The sequence below is a fragment of the Rhinatrema bivittatum genome, chromosome 17 (assembly GCF_901001135.1).
Source record: "Rhinatrema bivittatum chromosome 17, aRhiBiv1.1, whole genome shotgun sequence".
In the NCBI taxonomy this organism is placed as follows: domain Eukaryota; kingdom Metazoa; phylum Chordata; class Amphibia; order Gymnophiona; family Rhinatrematidae; genus Rhinatrema; species Rhinatrema bivittatum.
In genome coordinates this window covers 22,276,853-22,293,364 of record NC_042631.1, presented here as the reverse complement: position 1 = coordinate 22,293,364, position 16,512 = coordinate 22,276,853, and the positions used below count along the sequence as shown (strand labels likewise).

Below are 16,512 nucleotides of genomic sequence, written 5' to 3'. Positions count from 1 at the left end.
AAGAACTCTCCATGTCGCGTCTCTGCCTGTTTAAAGTGTAGTAAGATGTCCCGACCATACACGTGCAATTAAAACAAAAACCAGCATTTTATACAGGGAAAGTTTTTAATTGTACTCCAGAGAATAAAAAAATTTATGCCATCAGCACACAGGCTCCACCAACACTTTTTATCTTCTCTTCTGCTCTCCTGCTGAAAAATTTGGCTTTCACAATCACAGGCTGCTTGGGCAGTTTGCCCTTGCCCAGAACTTTGTAATAACCCTGGAAAAAGTGAGAAGATAAAGTTACTCAAAATTCACACTTAACAGGAAGTTTAAGCATTGCTTAAAAGGGAGATTTATATGGATTTTCTTTTCCTCCCCTAGTAAAACTATTTGCAAACCAGCTTCTTCATATATTTGCAAATCCACAAACTGAACATTAAGCACCAAAGATTTTTTTTATTTATTTTATAGTTTAGCCTTAACAGGTTACTTGCAGAAACATGAGCTCTGCATTGTAGCTAGGCTACTGAACTCCATCTCAAACATTTAAAGCTTTACGTGTCTATTATGCAACAGTTGGATCGACATAAAATTAGATCAATCTTCAGGTGTTGAGAAGGTTAAATCTGTCCAAATGTTTTATGCAATTTGCCAAGTTTTACCAAATCAGCTCACTCTATTCAGTTTTCCCAATTCCCGCTAGCTACTTCCTGAGCAACCTCTAAAAGGGCATCCATTGAGCACCACCTCCCACAAAATGCTCAACTGTGACAATGAAAACACTGCACAGTAACAGGTGCAGGGGAACGTACGCACATGCTGAGTAGAGTGAAAAACTCCTAGCAGCTATGAGAGAAGTCTGCTCATCGCCACCAGAGGCCAATCACCCAGAGATCATGGCTAACTCAGACTGCTTACTGACGGGGACAAAATGCATTTGTAGACCACTTTCTCCCATTCAGCACATCTTTACTTCCCTCAGGCAAGTGAGCAGAGTACTTCATTTATTTATTTAAGTGGATTTGTTTTCCGCTTGCATCACATGGTCATAGGCGGAGTACAAAATAGGCATACATAAAATTAAATGTATAATGAAAATATACCTATAACATCAAACCAGAATCAACAAAATAACTAGGGACAAAGATAAACAGAAAAATTAATTCATAATACAAAAAAAAAAAAAAAAGAGCCAAGAAGAAACTTGTAAAAGCCTGGGAAGCGAGGTTTTTAAGTGCTCTCGAAAGATTTTAAACACGCCATTGCCTGGAGCTGGCTGGAAGGGAATTCAAGAGCAACAGAGCACCAATGGAAAGAGCTCCTTCCCTTGCAATCTCCAGTTGGGTCAGTTTTACAGAACTTAAACACTGCATAGGTTTCTATACTTGTAATGTTTTATTAAGCCAGCAGTCAGCTTCCCCATAAATTAGCCTATGTATTATTCAAGCTGCACCCACCACAGCGCTGACAAAGCTGGAGGGATGTGATCATGCTTGCAAGCACTGCAATGCATCCCACTGCTAACTGCAATGGACGCATTATAATCGGCAGGGAGAAAGAGGTACAGTGCACTGCAGCAGCCAAGGCCAACTAAGATGAGGGCCTGGAGAACGTTCTCAAAGTCCCAGTAATTTAAATTAATGGCTTCACAACCGAACTGACGTGCGGCAACGTAATCAGAGACGAGATGATCCCAGCTCCCACGTTACGAGTCCTGATTTGCAACCGTTCAGCCCTGCAGGCAGGCACTTACAGCTCTAACACGTCTCCCACCAACCTAAGGCACAGGAAGCACTTCCAATCTGTTGTGCCCTATATAGCAAGCAATGTGGTACTGCCACAGCTCTTGAGAAATTCCTAGTGCCTGTACCAGTCACAACCAAAGTGTTACTGAACCGGTGACTGACTGGGTTATGTGAAACTGCAGCCAGTGAATAAAGAACAGTAGTTTCTCTTCGAGAACAATAGCACACCAAGACAACAAGCAGTGCCAAGATGTGACTCTAGTCTCGGTGACAAGGACAGTGCGGAAGTCCAATACAATTACCACACTCAAGTCGTGTAACACCCTTAACTACTAGAATTAACACAAAATTCAGCGGTTGGGAACCCTAACTGATCGAGCTTTTAGGCTTTCCATAATGAATAAGCATGAAATCTACTTGCAAACAGAGTCAAAAGGACAGGTTGAAGTATGCATCTCATATTCATCATGCAACCCAGACTGGCTTGAGTGGAGCTGAGAGCAGCTGCTCTTACTGAAGATATGCAAAAGCTGGCATTATAAAAGGGAAGATGCAACACAAACTAATGGGAGTCTGCTTTTTAGAGTAAAAAAAAAAGTATCAATTTAATTTTTAATTTAAAAACTCTTCTATACCGTCGTTCAGTTAAATAACCATCACAACGATTAACATAAAGGCACGAAAAATAAAATATGAGTGGTATGGATTACAGATTAAACATGTGCCATCAACTGAGGCTACAGAAATACACAAAGGCTTCAAAAACTGAGCAAAATAGAATTTTTTCTCCATTGTTTCACTTGACAATATTTTTCTGTCCTATCCCATAAGATTATACATCTTGATGAATGCCACTTGTGTGCTCGGTGTCGATTATGCCTTTACTGGGCTTTATGTTATTTCTTACAGGGGGCAGGTATGGAAAGGAGGATGTCGGGAAAGAGAAACAAAAGCGCACACAGCTGCTAACTTCTGAAGCACAGCAAAAACGTAACTCTGATCAGATTCCTAAGAAGGAACAATCTCTTTGATTGGGTGACCAGAGTTGGATCGAGGGAGAGCACTGGACAGTGTACTTGGATTTCAGCAAGGCTCCGCACAGAAGACTCATAAATTGTGCGCCCTTGGTATGGATCCTAGAGCGACTGACTGGGTGGGAGGCGACAAAGGGGAGTGGTAAATGGAGTTATCTGAGGAGGGGGGTTACTATTAGCCATGGGCCTCAGATTGGTTTTCTCTCAACATTTTTGTGAGCCACATAATGGAAGGGCTGTCGGGAAAAGTTTGCTTTTTGCTGATATTAAAATCTGACAGGGTGGACAGCCAGGAAGAAGAGGAAAACATAAGGAGGGATTTAGCGAAGTTTGAGGAATGGTCTAAGGTCTCTGACAGCTAAGATTTAATGCTAAAAAATGCAAAATTAATGCATTTGGGGTGCAACCCAAGGGCAAGATTCAGTATTGGAGGTGAAATTATTTTAAAGCACAGAGGTCAATGCCACATCAGCACAAAAAAAAAGAAATGCGTCCAAACTGGGTGCTTTTTTTTTTTTTTTTTTTTTTTTTTTTTTTTTTTAACACACACACATCCACCTGGCCTGGGTACTCGGAATAGAAAAATGAGTTGCTCTACACAATGGCTAATTTGTTCATCCTTAGGGTTCTGCATTGGGCGCCCAGGAAAGTAGCTGTGCATCTAGAACAGCCTGGCCAGAGCTCCCTCCCCACCACCGACAGGGCTGATCCTGATTGGTCCAGTCACTGACAATGGTCAGTGAAAAGGACCAATCAGCAAGAAATGGTGTGAATAAAATATCAAGTGCCCAACACTTAATGTATTCACTCCTTCACTCACTGCCAGCAGGAGTTACGATTGGGCCCCCTATCAGGAGCCACGGAATTCAGAAATAGAGTTTTTTTTAACAGTTTATTGTGGTTTGACAAAGAACATTACAACGCTGTGCAACAAAATCCAGATGTCCATAAATATACACACAGCAAGTATTGGACCATAAACACCCAAAACAAACATCTCATAAGAGTCAAGAGAACGAACAGTGAAGATGGGACCTAGAAGATCCCAAGTCCATCCAGGTAAATAACACAAAGCCTTATGAGATCAAAGACAACTTTATTGATAGTCCCACCCCCCGTGTACAAACTCTAATGCAAACAGAGTTTATGATTTCGTTAACCACTGGGAATACCACTGCCACAATTTCTCAGGATTGTTTTTAAGCTCTTGAGTGGGACATAACTCTGCTTTCTGTGGTTCCTCCTAATTTTATCCCTAGGATACTAATAGGAGGAATCACAGAAAGCAGGATTTTGTGTTTTTTTCATCAGCCCTTGCTCTCGAGCAGGTGTTAAAATTGGGCACTGTGCCCGCTCAACTATTTTTTGCATGGGGGGAGGGGGGAATAACTAACAGCCTCATCAAAATGAATCCACATGCGATGAGTTGCTATTAGCTATGCGCTGACTGGACTGCTAATCCCCTTATTGCAGGAGGGGTTTTGGATGCACATTAAAAGCACATGTAAAGCCATGTGCTCAGCCGAGCGCACTACATTGCATCAGCTTGAAAGGAGGAGCAGGATCTGGGGTGATTGTGTCTGATGATCTTAAGCTGGAGAAACAGGAGGATAAAACTATGGTAAAAGCCAGAAAGCTGCTTGGCTGCATAGGGAGAGGAATGGTCAGCAGAAAAAGGGAAGTGATAGTGCCCTGTAGAGGTCCCTGGTGAGACCTCACTTGGAATACTGTGAATAACTCTGGAGAGTGCATCTTAAAGAGGACATAACAGGACAGAGTCAGTCCAGAGGATGGCTACTAAAATGGTCCATGATCTTCATTCTTAAGCATATGGGGATAGACCTAAAGATGTAAACATGCATGCCCTAGAGGATATGATAGGGACATTCAAATATCTCAAAGGTTTCCATGCACAGGAGGTGAGCCCTTTTCAATGGAAAGGAGGCGCTAGATCAAGGGGTAATGAGATGAGGTTGAAAGGGGGTTGATTCAGGAGTAATCTTAAGAAATATTTCTTTACAGAGAGAGAGAGTGGTGGATGCATGGAACGGCCTCCCAGTGGAAGCGGTGGACACAAAAATAGTATCCGAATTCAAGAAAGCCTGGGATAACGACAGGGGATCTCCGAGGAAGTGATGAGAATTATAATGTTAAATTAATTGGATGGGCCATACGGTCTGCCATCCTGTTTTTATGTTTTCTAAGTTTCTATGAAATAGAAATGAAGCAGAATGCAAGAAAGAAAAAGGCGAGCCTAGGTTTAATCGCAGCCACCCAAATAAGAGGGCTAAGTAGCTACATGAAAAATGATAGAGAGTTCAAACCGCAATGGCATCTACTCACGCACCGAGTGCACCACATCGATGACGGGGGCTGGGCCCTCTGGTTTTTTTGCTGCATTGACCCTCGTCTGCTCGCTAACCAGTGTCCACAGTTTATCCAGGTTGATAGTTGGACAGAAAAATTGATTTTTCTTCAGATGCAAGTGCCTCATACCAACTTTTCCAAAGTAACCTGGATGGCTGTGAACATAAAAGAAAAAATGGATTTGTAAGAACACACGATAAGCATCCAAGCTACCTGATTTTCTTTTGGCATCAACATACACAAGACGTCACACCAAGGACTACTGCTAAAGCATGCTTTTGTTTCAAGTTACATCTGTCTGCAAGAAAACAGGTAACCTCCACCTCTTGAAAACTCAGGAGCCTATCTGCCAGCAGCTTAAAATAAGTGCACGGGTAAAATTCAGTCATTAGCAAATGTAAATGCTTCGGGTATGCAGAAAATTAACGCTTTCTATTACAAACACATATAAGGTTCAAAAACCCAAGCGAAAATTGTTTTCATGTCAATTATGTTGTTAAAGAAACTATTTGGTACTAGAGGCAAAAAGGGAAATTGGTTACCTGCTAATTTTCCTTTCTGTAGTACCACAGATCGGTCCAGAGTCCTGGGTTTTGCCTCCCATCCAGCAGGTGGAGACAGAGAAAGCTTTGTAGGCCCTGCCGCTTAACCCAGTGTCACCTGCAGCTCCTCAGTATTAATCAGTACCCAAGCAGAAAATATTTAACAAACTTCTAACTCTCTATCATCTTCCCCCAGAATGAGCAGCGGAAAGAGGAATAATTCAAAGTAAGCAAATCAGGAACCTGTGCCAATCTTCACAATTTTAGTAGCCAGATCGAGGACTCTGGACTGATCTGTGGTACTACAGGGACAAAAATAAGGAGGAAAGCAGCAAAATGTTCCTACCAGATCAGTCCAGACTCCTGGGATGTACCTAAGCTCCCCCTAACTGGGGTGGGACTGAGAGAGTCCCGCTCGAGATACACCTTCACCAAAACTGCCGACATCCAATCGGTAGTGTCTGGCAAAGGTGTGTAAAGACTTCCAAGTAGCCGCCCTGAAAATCTCTTGCAGCGATGACACTAGATGACGTCATGCCTAGGAGGCCACCTGGGATCAGGTAGAACGAGCCCTTAATCCCTCTGGGATAGGTCGACCGCAACAGATAATGGCCTCCTTCAACCAACACGATCTCATGGCTTTTCATATCTTCTGACCCTTTTTCGCACCACTCCATAGCACAAAAAGGTGCTCAGACAATTTGAAACAGTTAAGTGACCTTGAGGAGGTCTCAGTCCTGATCCCAGAAAGAACCGATGGGGCTCCGGCCAAGGGCCAGATGGAGCCAACTCCACAAGAGGAAGGGCGGCCAAACCCAGTCCTCCGTTCCAACCATCGGGGGCCGCCCTTCCTCGCGTGGCATTGGCTCGAGCCCTCTCGGTTTATTCTGAGTCCACGAAAGGACTGGGATCAGAACTCAGACACCCTTCCCCCCCCCACCCGGTCCGAATCTGACCCACACCCGGGGCTCTGCTCTGACGGAAACGCCTTTGATTCAAACACTGAGAACTAGCAACATCCTCTGCACCCTTTGGGGCTTGTCTTCTGGCAGCTTGTGTACTTTATAATCTCCCAGATGCTTTATTAGTTGTTTCAAGTCTTCACCAAAAAGAAACCTGCCCTTAAAAGGGATCGCCCCAAGCTACGCCTTTGATGAAACATCCGCTGACCAATTCTGCAACCATAAGAATCTCCTTAGCAGAGACTGCAGACACCACTGTCCTCGAAGTGCGAAGAAGATCATATAAAACTACGGCCCCATAAGCAACCGCCACCTCCAAGCGTTCTGCTTGCTCAGACTCCTGGAGCCACAGATCCTTGGCGCCTATCTCAAGCTAGCTCACACACTGCTGCCCTGATGCCAAGAGTGGAAACCTCAAAAATGCTCTTGAGGTGCTCTTCAAACTTCCTGACCTGAAAATCCTTCAGAGCTGCCACGCCAGCTACTGGAATGGTGGTCCTGTCTGTGACCGCCAACACGGAAGCATCCACCTTCGGCACCCTCAAGAGTTCCAGAGTATCCTCGGGTAAGGGATAAAGCTTACCCATGGCGCTACTAACCTTAAGGCCAGTCTCCTGAGCACCCCACTCCCTGATCATCCTATGAAAGGAGGCCGGGCCCCTCAAGCCAGCCATAACGGGATCCACCAGGTCCTGATCTGCCTGCCCCCCCCCCCCCCCCCCCCCCGCGGAACCGCTATCCTTAACTCCACCAGAGCACGCGGTATCAAAGGGCCCAGCGCCTCCCTTAGGATTGTAGTCTGCCCCAGTGGATCCCTAACATTACAGCTTCCAAACACCTAGGCCTCTTCCTCGGCAGTCCCCCAGAAGGCCTGTGCTTGGAGCAGTACCCGTTGGCCCTCTGGGCCAGATATGCTTCATGCATTAATAAAATAAAATCCAGAGAAAAGGGAAGGAACCAGGCCCATCCCCCACCAGAGGAGCAGGATTCTCCTCTGACTGCCCCTCCATTACCTCAGAGCTCAAACCGGACAGCAACAACATTGCAGGGAGATCCCCACCCCCCGCCCGCCTTTTCTTCAGCAGCCACAAAAGTCTACAAAATGGTAGTCGTTCCTGCGCTTAGCAGGAACAGGTCGACCGCTCCTTCTAAAGCAGCCAGCGTCCTTCCAGGCTCGTACTGCTTTGTTAAACACTGGCGCAGTCCCCTGCGAGGAGCCCTCCCCACCGGAAGGGCAGTGTGGGACCATCGGCCAGCCCCAGAGAGCCACGAGCTATGCGCCCCGCATGTGAACGGCTCGACCACGGCATAACTTTGCGTGCCCTGTACCACGCAGAAAGAGAAACTGGATCGGGAGCTGTCTGCTAGCAGAGGAACACAACCCGCTGGTCCTGAGTCCATCTGGCTACACACTAGGAAATCTCCTTTTTTCTTTTTGGTTTGTTTGTTTTGCACCACCTCCATCTGCTGGAGACAGAGAAATACTGAGGCACACGGGTTAAGAGACGGTGCCTGTAAAACTCTGTCTTCATCTGCTGGAAGGGAGGCAAAACCCAGCAGTCTGAACTGATCTGGGGATGTTTAGGGAAATAAGTACTGGTTTTAAACAAAAGGTGGCCAGGAGGGTAGTATTCTTGACAATATTTTCAAATCACATAAGATATAACTTACTATTTGTCAAAGTTTATTCGATGGTGATGTAGACCACCAGCATTACCACGCCCTCCAGGATGCTTCCTGTGTTTACCTAAACAGAAGGAAAAAAAAACACAAATAAACCCAAAACCATTAGGAATAGGAGTCTGCTAAATATGTAAGTGCATCTACAGAGCTGTTTGTAATGCAGGTTAAGTAACCATCTGCTCTCAAAAGTCAAAAAGTAGATTTTTTTCCCCCACTGTCAAAAACAAAACAGTGCTATTTTGGGGAATCTATTTCAATCTGTTATGACCTATCTGGCAAGCAATGTGGAACTACTACATCGCTTGAGAGGTTTCTACTGCCTGTACCAGTCACAACCGAAGTGTTACTGAACCGGTGACTGACTGGGTTATGTGAAACTGCAGCCAGTGAATAAAGAACAGTAGTTTCTCTTCGAGCACAATAGCACACCAAGACAACAAGCAGTGCCAAGATGTGACTAGTCTCGGTAACAATTACACTGGGGAATTCTAACGGCCTTACCAGTGAATGCTCAACCAAGTCATCTTATGAATGTCCTACATAGCAGGGATATTTCAAAGGGCTCCATTTTCTTTAAATACACCACAGTTAATTCCTGCTATCAGAAGTACTCATTGTCCAAAAACAGGTCATTCTGATGTGAAGGGAAAGCAGGGGTGGGGGAATCAGGTTGCGCAAACGTAACAATGAGGGTTTGAAAGTTAATAGCCTAGAGTTCCCCGACTTTAAATAAATATGGGGCTAGGTGAAACCTTCCTACCACATAAACAGATTCATGCTTTTCAAAGTCTCTAAGAACTCGTCAGATTTTAGGCTTGAGCGTATTAATTAGATAACGCAACTTAGCAAAGATTTGCTCCTTACAGTAAAGGCAACAACATATGATGGGCAATTTGCAGTAACCAGTGGCAAATATTCCATTTTGGCAAAATTTATGAAAAAGTAGTGATCTGGCAATTAACATTTAGATAGAGAGTTCTGATCCATGTCAAGTGGGATCCAGAAGGGACAAGGCACTAAGACCAGTTTGATTTCAGCAAATAACATTATATAGAGTAGACAGAGGGAAAGAGGCCCTTCCCATCTGCTTTTGATCTCGTTAAAGCATTGCACTGCCATGAGACTGCAGGAGAAAACGTTGCAATGCACTGCATCTTTTTTGAATTGAAAAACACTTCAGATGTTTGGCAAGGAGGTTGTTACACTTATATGCCACCAGTGTTGAGTCCCTCAAGGGATTACCTCTCTCCTATTTAACATCATACAGCTTTTACGCATACTGCTTCGTTCACAAACTATGTGATAGAATTGGACTCGTTTCATCACATTTACAAATTATAATTATTTTATAACGCTATGTTACCGAATCTTTTTGGCACCTGTTTAATGGATATAATTAAATATATTTAGTAATATTAATTTATGTGCCTTATTGTTAACAGTTGTGACGGTACCTATCTTAACGACAGTATAGAAAAGATTTTAAATAAATAAAATAAATATGGATATAGGTATGCTAGTTATTCTATTAGAAATGTTAATAGAGCTTTCCTTGTGTTAAACTGTAAGCCGCTACTGCAGCCTGGCTTACTCAAAACAGATTGATTTCGGATTCCGTTAAAACTGAGGCCTTTACAATAGGATTTGGAAACATGGAGGTGACATTGCTGTTTATGATGTGGAGGTGGACCAAATTCCAACTGGGGAGATGGTGAATGATGAGTATTATTTTGAAGGCCAAGGACAATTCAGGTGGTATGTTCTAAATTAAGATTGGTGAGGATGCTTCAATCTTTTTTGGATCTGAACATTTTCAAGATTGTAGATCACTTGATAGTGATCTCACAATTTGAGCATTTTTAATAAAATACATGACAAATGCTAGAATCAAAATGTGAAATATTCTCAGCTACAGCATTTTGCTCAAACCACTTACCAATCCGGCCATGGCCATGACTAACATGCCCACGGAGTTTCCTGGTCTTCCTTAGTCTGGATGGCTGGAAAAGCAAGATTCTCATTAGCATGGGGATTTATACAAAGCAAAGACAAAACAGAACACAAAGATATTAAACATCCACCATGAATTAAAAAAAGTTATTTCTTTCAGGTCACTGAGTAGTAAAGTTTTCACACCAAGGAGACTGATCTAAGTCACCACTACAATAAGTAAAATCTTGTAGTTAATGGAGTAACAAGAATTATCAATCCTTGGTCTACAGCAGGGGTCCCCAAATGTGGCCCATGGAACAAGTTTTTTTCTGGCCCACAGTGCCTTTCATGGGTTAGATCCACCCCACTTGCTTTCTCTCTTCCACCTTTCGTGAATGTTATAGATGAAGTTTTCAGGTATTGATGGAAGAGAGAGAAGGAAGATTGGAAATAGGAAGATAAGGAGGTAAAATTATGGCTAGAACCAGGAAAAGACAGACAATTGGATGTAGAGAAAATAAGAAGAGGGAAGTTCTGGGATCTTGGGTGGTGACAAAGGAGGTGGTTGGGAGGACAGGTGTTCCTTCACTAGCTCCAGTTTTGCTCCCACCTCACATTCCCAGTTCCCTCCCTCTGTCCCCTTCCCACTATGGTCCTCTATCCCCCAACCCAGTCCTCTTTTTATCTCCATCCCAAACGCCCATATGAACACACACACCCCCGTTCACCCTGCTCTTTTATATACACACTATATCACTTCACACACAGACCATCTCCCCCAATGTATCATGCACATATCATCCCCTCGCCCTTAGCACTTCCAGTAGCATCCTCTTCTGCCACCAGGGGCCTGGATGCTGCTTTGTACGGCGCAGGACATCACACATAGAAAGCAGCGATCAGTTCGGGCAGCAGAGGGGGAAAAAATATAGCTCGAGGTGTTACAGATTTCTTCTTTCTACCATGGGATCTCCACTGGATTAGACAATCGGGGTGGGGTGGCTGGAGGAGTCGCCCCGGAACACCCTCTATTGCACCTAGGCGGACTCCCACAGCAACTCCGCAGGAAGGAGGCGATATTGAACGGAATTACGGGAGATCATACAGCCCTAGGATTTCACAGAACGCAGACTCAGAGAACCCATGAGAAAATTGCAGGGCGTCGGTTAGATGAAGCCAGGCCTAGCTGCCAAGCACCCCCTTCCTGCGTGACCCCAGCACCAAGAAGTCTCTTGCAGTCACCGACACCGAAGGCAGGCCCCGCGCAGGGCGTTACTTTTCTTGCGGCCTCCGGAAGTGCTGCCCGCAGCTGCCCTCCCAGGCCGGGAGCCGCCTGCACGACAGGCTCGGCCCGCTCGGGACTGAACCGAACCGGAGTCCAAAGCTTTGAGGGGAAACCTTTGACCTCTATCCTTATCCGCCGCCTCTCTCTCCCGGCCTTCCGCCGCTCAGATAGGCGAGGCAGCGCCTTCCCGCTACAGCCACGCGCCGACCTACCATCTTGGAATCCGCGAGGAAAGAGAGCGAGAGCAGCAAACCTCGCGAGAGTTCAAGCCGGCGTCTCTTCCGGAAGTGACGTTGGACAACCGCGAACGTCAGTTGTTTAGAGAGGACGTGGCTTTAGCGCCCCTTTGGAAGGGCATTGCTTTATCGCATTTGTTCAGTTTATAGCAATGCTAGAGGCACGGTTTTTTATTAAGATCACCCAACTTGGAATATTCTTGGCACCAACGCGAAACGCGAGGTGGCTGGCAGCAGGTTAGAAAAAAGGACGCTCAATTTTATGAGTGTCTGTTTCCCTAACCTGTGCACAGCCAGCCTTTGAGACACTTTTTTTTTCTGTTCTTTGGAGGAACTACTGAAAAAGCAGTATTTTCTGCTTTTCTGTAAACGGGGGCTCCTCCAGCCTTAACAGCTGTGTTAGGGCAGACAGTAATTTTCGAGCATAAAAATGTGCATATCAGGCAGGTTTTTTTTTTTTGTTTTGTTTTTTTTGCAACAGCAGCAGCAGGTGGTAATAGTCTCATCAGCATTACTTTACCTGTGATGAGCACTATTAGCTAATCCCCTTATTGCATGAGGAGTTTTGGATGCATGCCCAAGCACCGGTAAAGGTGTGCACTCAGCTGAGCACACTATGGTGTGGGCCTGTTACAGTGTATGAGACATTCGGCCGATGGAGGGCACTGTTAGCCAGCATTTGGACACGTGGTTTGGATGCGCTAGCTTTAGCCCTTATTCAGTAAGGGGTAATAGTGCGTCCAACCCCCCCAAACCTAATAGGCATATGCATGTTGCAGGCGCTATTACCTATTCCCGAGCGATTCAGAAACCAAAATGTGCAGCCAAGCCGCACATTTTGCTTTCAGAAATTAGCACCTACCCAAAAGGTAGGCGCTAATTTCTCCGCACACCAGAAAGTGCACAGAAAAGCAGTTTTTCTGTGCACTTTCATGGCGATATTGTCGGAGGTCCCGAACGTTTAAAAAATTAATTAAAAATAAAAATTTTAAATGGGTCTGCGGCTGTCAGGTCAAAAACCGGACGCTCAATTTTGCCAGCGTCCGGTTTACGAGCCCATGGCTGTCAGCAGGCTAGAGAACAGGCGCCGGCAAAATTGAGCTTCTGCTGTTAAACCCGCTGACAGCCACCGCTTCCGTCAAAAAAAGAGGTGGTAGGGACGCGCTAGTGCCGGGCCTAATTTAAATAAATTAAGGTACTGTATCACACGCACAGGAATGGCCTGTGCATGCGCCGAGAGAGCAGGCACTCGCCCGCTCTCCCGCATTTTTACTGTATCGGCCTGATAGTTGGTTACAGGAACTTCATGCTAGTAGAAAATAGGACAAGCTGCATGGTGTGCATTACAATGCCTTCCTGAGGAAATGCAGATGTGACTTGATTTGGAGGGAGAAGTGGAGAAATAATTCTAGAAAAAGTATACAGCGTTAAAAAAATAAATAAATAAAAGCTAAGAAACAAAGGGGCAGAGGGAGGACAGGCTTCAGTCAAGCAGACTTAGCTTCCTGCTTTACATAACAGTATTGCCAGCAGAAAAAGACCAAATGGTCCATCCAGTCTACCCAGCAAGTTTCTTAGGGTAGTAACTGCTGTTCAGTAATAGCGCCCGCAACATGCAAATGCATGTTGATGGCCCTATTAGTCATTCCCATGTGATACAATAAGTAAAATGTGCAGGCAAGCCGCACATTTTACTTTAAGAAATTAGTGCCTACCCAAAGGTAGGCGTTAATTTTTCAAAAGCCATAAGTTTAAGTGTCAACGTTCAGACATTTTGTGCAGCTCGCTTCAGAACTGAGCTAGACAAACTGAGGGTTTTAAATTGCCCGCCATTCTTAATGGCTCTGATTTATCTGGCTAAAAGCCACATAAGTTGGAGACTGATCTGGCTAACTCCATTGACTATTTATCTGGTTAACTAGGATTTTATCTAGCTAAATTGGGCAGAGCGCCTAATTGCATCTCTCTACTGTACATCCATGACAATTTATCTAGCTAACTTCAGCTGGATAAATTATCTTCTTGAGTAAAACTGGGGTTTTCTGGAGTAAATGCACTTTACGCAAGTAAGTGGGGTTTTGAAAATTGCTGCAATAGTTACATTTATGCACACAACTCCTTTTGAAAATCACCCCCGAAGCTGTTCCCCTCTCGCACCCGTTAAATTTTACCTGGATAGAAAGAGGGATGGCTGGGAGCATGAATATGAGCGCTACCTGGCTAAAGAGAGCTGAGTAAGTGTGGTTGTGTGGGTGAGCCCAGCCAGGAGACTTGGATTTGCCTGGTTATATACAGAGGGAGCTAGCAAGTTAGATTTCCACTGAATATACTGGGGGAAAATTACCTGGTAACTTTATTCATGCCTACTGACTCCCTAGTCACCTAAAATCTCACTTAGGCATGCAATGGCTTATCTTTGACAATTTAACGCCCTTCTTCCCCACCCATGTGCGGTGTCTTAGCAAAACAGACAGAGCGGTCACATGTTCCAGCCCCATGCATGGGTCTGGCTGAAAGAAGACGTCAGCCTATGCAATCCAACTCTTCTATTTGTGAAATACTTTGATTGCGGTGTCCTAAAGGAAAAGAAAATACCCGACCACACTTCTACGAATTATGTTCCACAGATCACAGTAAATTAACTCTACAGACCTGGGCCCATACTTAAGAATGGCATACCGATTTGTACCACTGATAAATCTAAGAAGTCACAGCAGGAAGCTCTATTTACACAATTTATTAGACATACATACATTTTGAAAGGATGTACCTAGTTGTTGCAGCCTGCAAGTCAAAGTACTGTGAGATTTTCTTCATTTCAGAAGTCATAGTGCAGGACATGTGCAGACAGTTTACTGACCAGAGACTTAATAAAATGTAGAAATTCTGCAATCGTGATCCAAGTACCTCAGTAAAATGCAGCTTGACGAGTTGGATGGGAAACTAAAATAGGAACTAGGAAAGGATTCCTCCCTTGATGTCTGTTACCACAGGATTCAGATTAGGGATGAACCAGAACTCGAGTTGGGGGAATGAGACCGAGGCTCCAGTAAAATCTGGAACAGGGCTAGGCTGAGACACGTCTCTTGCATCACATGCTGCTCTACTGTATGCAAATGTAGTAATATAATATAATGCACACTAATTTTGTATGTTCCGTTTGTCACCTCTGTAAAACATGAGTTCCCTACAATGAATGACGCCCTCTCTTTTTTTTCTCTCTCTCTCTTCTTGTCCAAATATTTGAACCAATCTGAGTAAATCAGAGTCCTTTGAAAATTCATTTTTAAGTTCCAGCTGATCAAAGATGTGGATTATCCAAATGAATCAGTCATGTTTCAAGATCTGACCTGGGTTGCTGGAGGTTCCCCCATCCTTGACTTCAGTGCAGATGTAGTGCTCTGGGGCCCGCCGAGTGGCAGTGCTGCACTCTGCCTTGCAGAAGGACCTGGGTTTGATTCCCGGCTGAGGATTTCCACTCCCTGCGATTGGCTGGGGCTGTCAGAGCCCACCGAGACCGGTGGCCCCGTCTCGGTGCTGTGATTGCAGGCTTCCAGAAAGAGCCCTGGTGCATGGCCCCCGCCTGAGGACCGTCACTGTAATGACTGGACTAAAAGAGGTTGGGAGGGGATATAGAATAGGGGGAGGGAAAAAAATCCCTAGGTAGTTGCAAGTGACAGCTTCTGGTCCAAAGGAGCAGAAGGAAACTGCTGGGTGAAAAACTTGATTTAGTGCTGTACATTTTAATAAGAATAAAAAACTTTGACAGGGCATGGGTAGACCATAGCGGTGAAGTGCTCAAGATCAACGAGGAAGGGAAGCTGAGGGCAGGGATAGGTACAGAGACTATAAAGCCAGAAAAGAAAAAAACAAAACAAAACACCCTTGAGTTTTAGTATCTGAGCATTCTTTTGGTCCATAGCTTCTTATTCAATATATTCGGCCCTTCAGCTTCTGCAAGGCGGCCTGCTGGATAAGCGAGGAAAAGATGGGTCAGTGATGCTCTCCAGGACCTAGAACGCCTTAGAATACATTCAGACGGATGGAAGGAGTTTGCAGAGAGCCCAAGTACCTCAGTGGCAGGCGAGGCCGACAGAAGGAAGACAGGGCTCGAGCAGTGCTGCATTAAGTCTGTTTTTGCCGCAACCGTCGGCTGCTCATAATTTGCTATTTCATTGCACCAAGCATGACCTCAATTTATACTAAAGAAAGAAGCACCTAGAATTCTCAGGAATATACACAATATTTACCACAGTTCTTCTTGCTCATTTAAAAAAAAAAAAAAAGTTAAGGAAGCTTACAGCATATTTACAAATATATATCCAAATACAGGAAAGAGGCATTATAAGACAACGGCACACTGTCAAGCAGCATTTGCAGTCCTTTAAAGCTTCAATCAGCTTATTCTAGTTTGTACTAATTCTGCTTGGTTTGAATTTTCTCTCTCCAGATTTCAAAGTTTTGCTTGTGTTCTATGCATCGTGTTATAAATAGTCTTTTGGCAAACAGTCAGTAGAATGCAGTTAATTCTTCTTGTGAAGAAACTTCATTTTATTTCCTGTGGAAAGACACAGAATTCAGTAGTTAATGGTGGGCAGAACAGAATTTATATTATGAGCTATCTGGATCAGTATCCCGGGGGGGGGGAGAAGGATGCATTTACTGAGGTTCCATGCAGTGAAGCCCAAGCAGCGAGCTCCTGCAGAAACTGTTCTGTGTTGTGCTGGCAAATATCGGCCTC

General features: G+C 44.6%; 2 protein-coding genes, 1 long non-coding RNA gene and 2 other non-coding genes across 8 annotated transcripts in view; 1 reads left to right on the top strand and 4 right to left on the bottom strand.

The window, feature by feature from the left end:
* LOC115079076 overlaps positions 1-16,512 on the top strand; it is a 121,906-nt gene that overhangs the window by 104,022 nt on the left and 1,372 nt on the right. Inside the window, exon 5 of one of the 2 annotated variants that reach the window (XR_003853186.1) lies at positions 2,640-3,158. The exons of the other annotated variant lie outside the window; for it this stretch is intronic. This is a non-coding gene — a long non-coding RNA (uncharacterized LOC115079076). Of the gene's footprint in view, positions 1-2,639; positions 3,159-16,512 lie in introns of those variants that run through there. 2 annotated transcript variants of the gene reach the window in all.
* RPL27A (ribosomal protein L27a) lies at positions 87-11,843 on the bottom strand. Its single transcript, XM_029582101.1, has 5 exons — positions 11,748-11,843; positions 10,255-10,318; positions 8,307-8,382; positions 5,112-5,286; positions 87-262 (listed from the first exon to the last, which is right to left on the bottom strand). The coding sequence occupies exons 1-5, from the start codon at positions 11,748-11,750 to the stop codon at positions 134-136; spliced, it is 447 nt and encodes a 148-aa protein (XP_029437961.1). The 5' UTR covers positions 11,751-11,843; the 3' UTR covers positions 87-133.
* LOC115079558 lies at positions 1,868-1,999 on the bottom strand. The gene has a single exon (XR_003853323.1). It is a non-coding gene; the product is annotated as a small nucleolar RNA SNORA3/SNORA45 family (small nucleolar RNA).
* On the bottom strand, positions 8,657-8,786 carry LOC115079559. The gene has a single exon (XR_003853324.1). It is a non-coding gene; the product is annotated as a small nucleolar RNA SNORA3/SNORA45 family (small nucleolar RNA).
* The window catches only part of ST5 (suppression of tumorigenicity 5), a 265,906-nt gene continuing 263,886 nt past the window's right edge, over positions 14,493-16,512 (bottom strand). For 2 of the 3 annotated variants that reach the window (XM_029582090.1, XM_029582089.1), the window contains one exon: positions 14,493-16,329. In XM_029582090.1, the coding sequence (XP_029437950.1) occupies positions 16,295-16,329 (35 nt within the window). In that variant the 3' untranslated portion in view covers positions 14,493-16,294. The remainder of the gene's footprint in view (positions 16,330-16,512) is intronic. The other variant, XR_003853184.1, reaches the window with a different exon arrangement.

Bases quoted from the DNA above. Each gene is read 5' to 3' on its own strand.
- RPL27A (XM_029582101.1), bottom strand. The intron at 8,383-10,254 runs GTAAGTGGTTTG...CCTTCTGTTTAG, and splicing joins TCATGGCCATGGCCGGATTG to GTAAACACAGGAAGCATCCT. The intron at 263-5,111 runs GTGCGTGAGTAG...CACTTTTTCCAG, and splicing joins TCATCGATGTGGTGCACTCG to GGTTATTACAAAGTTCTGGG.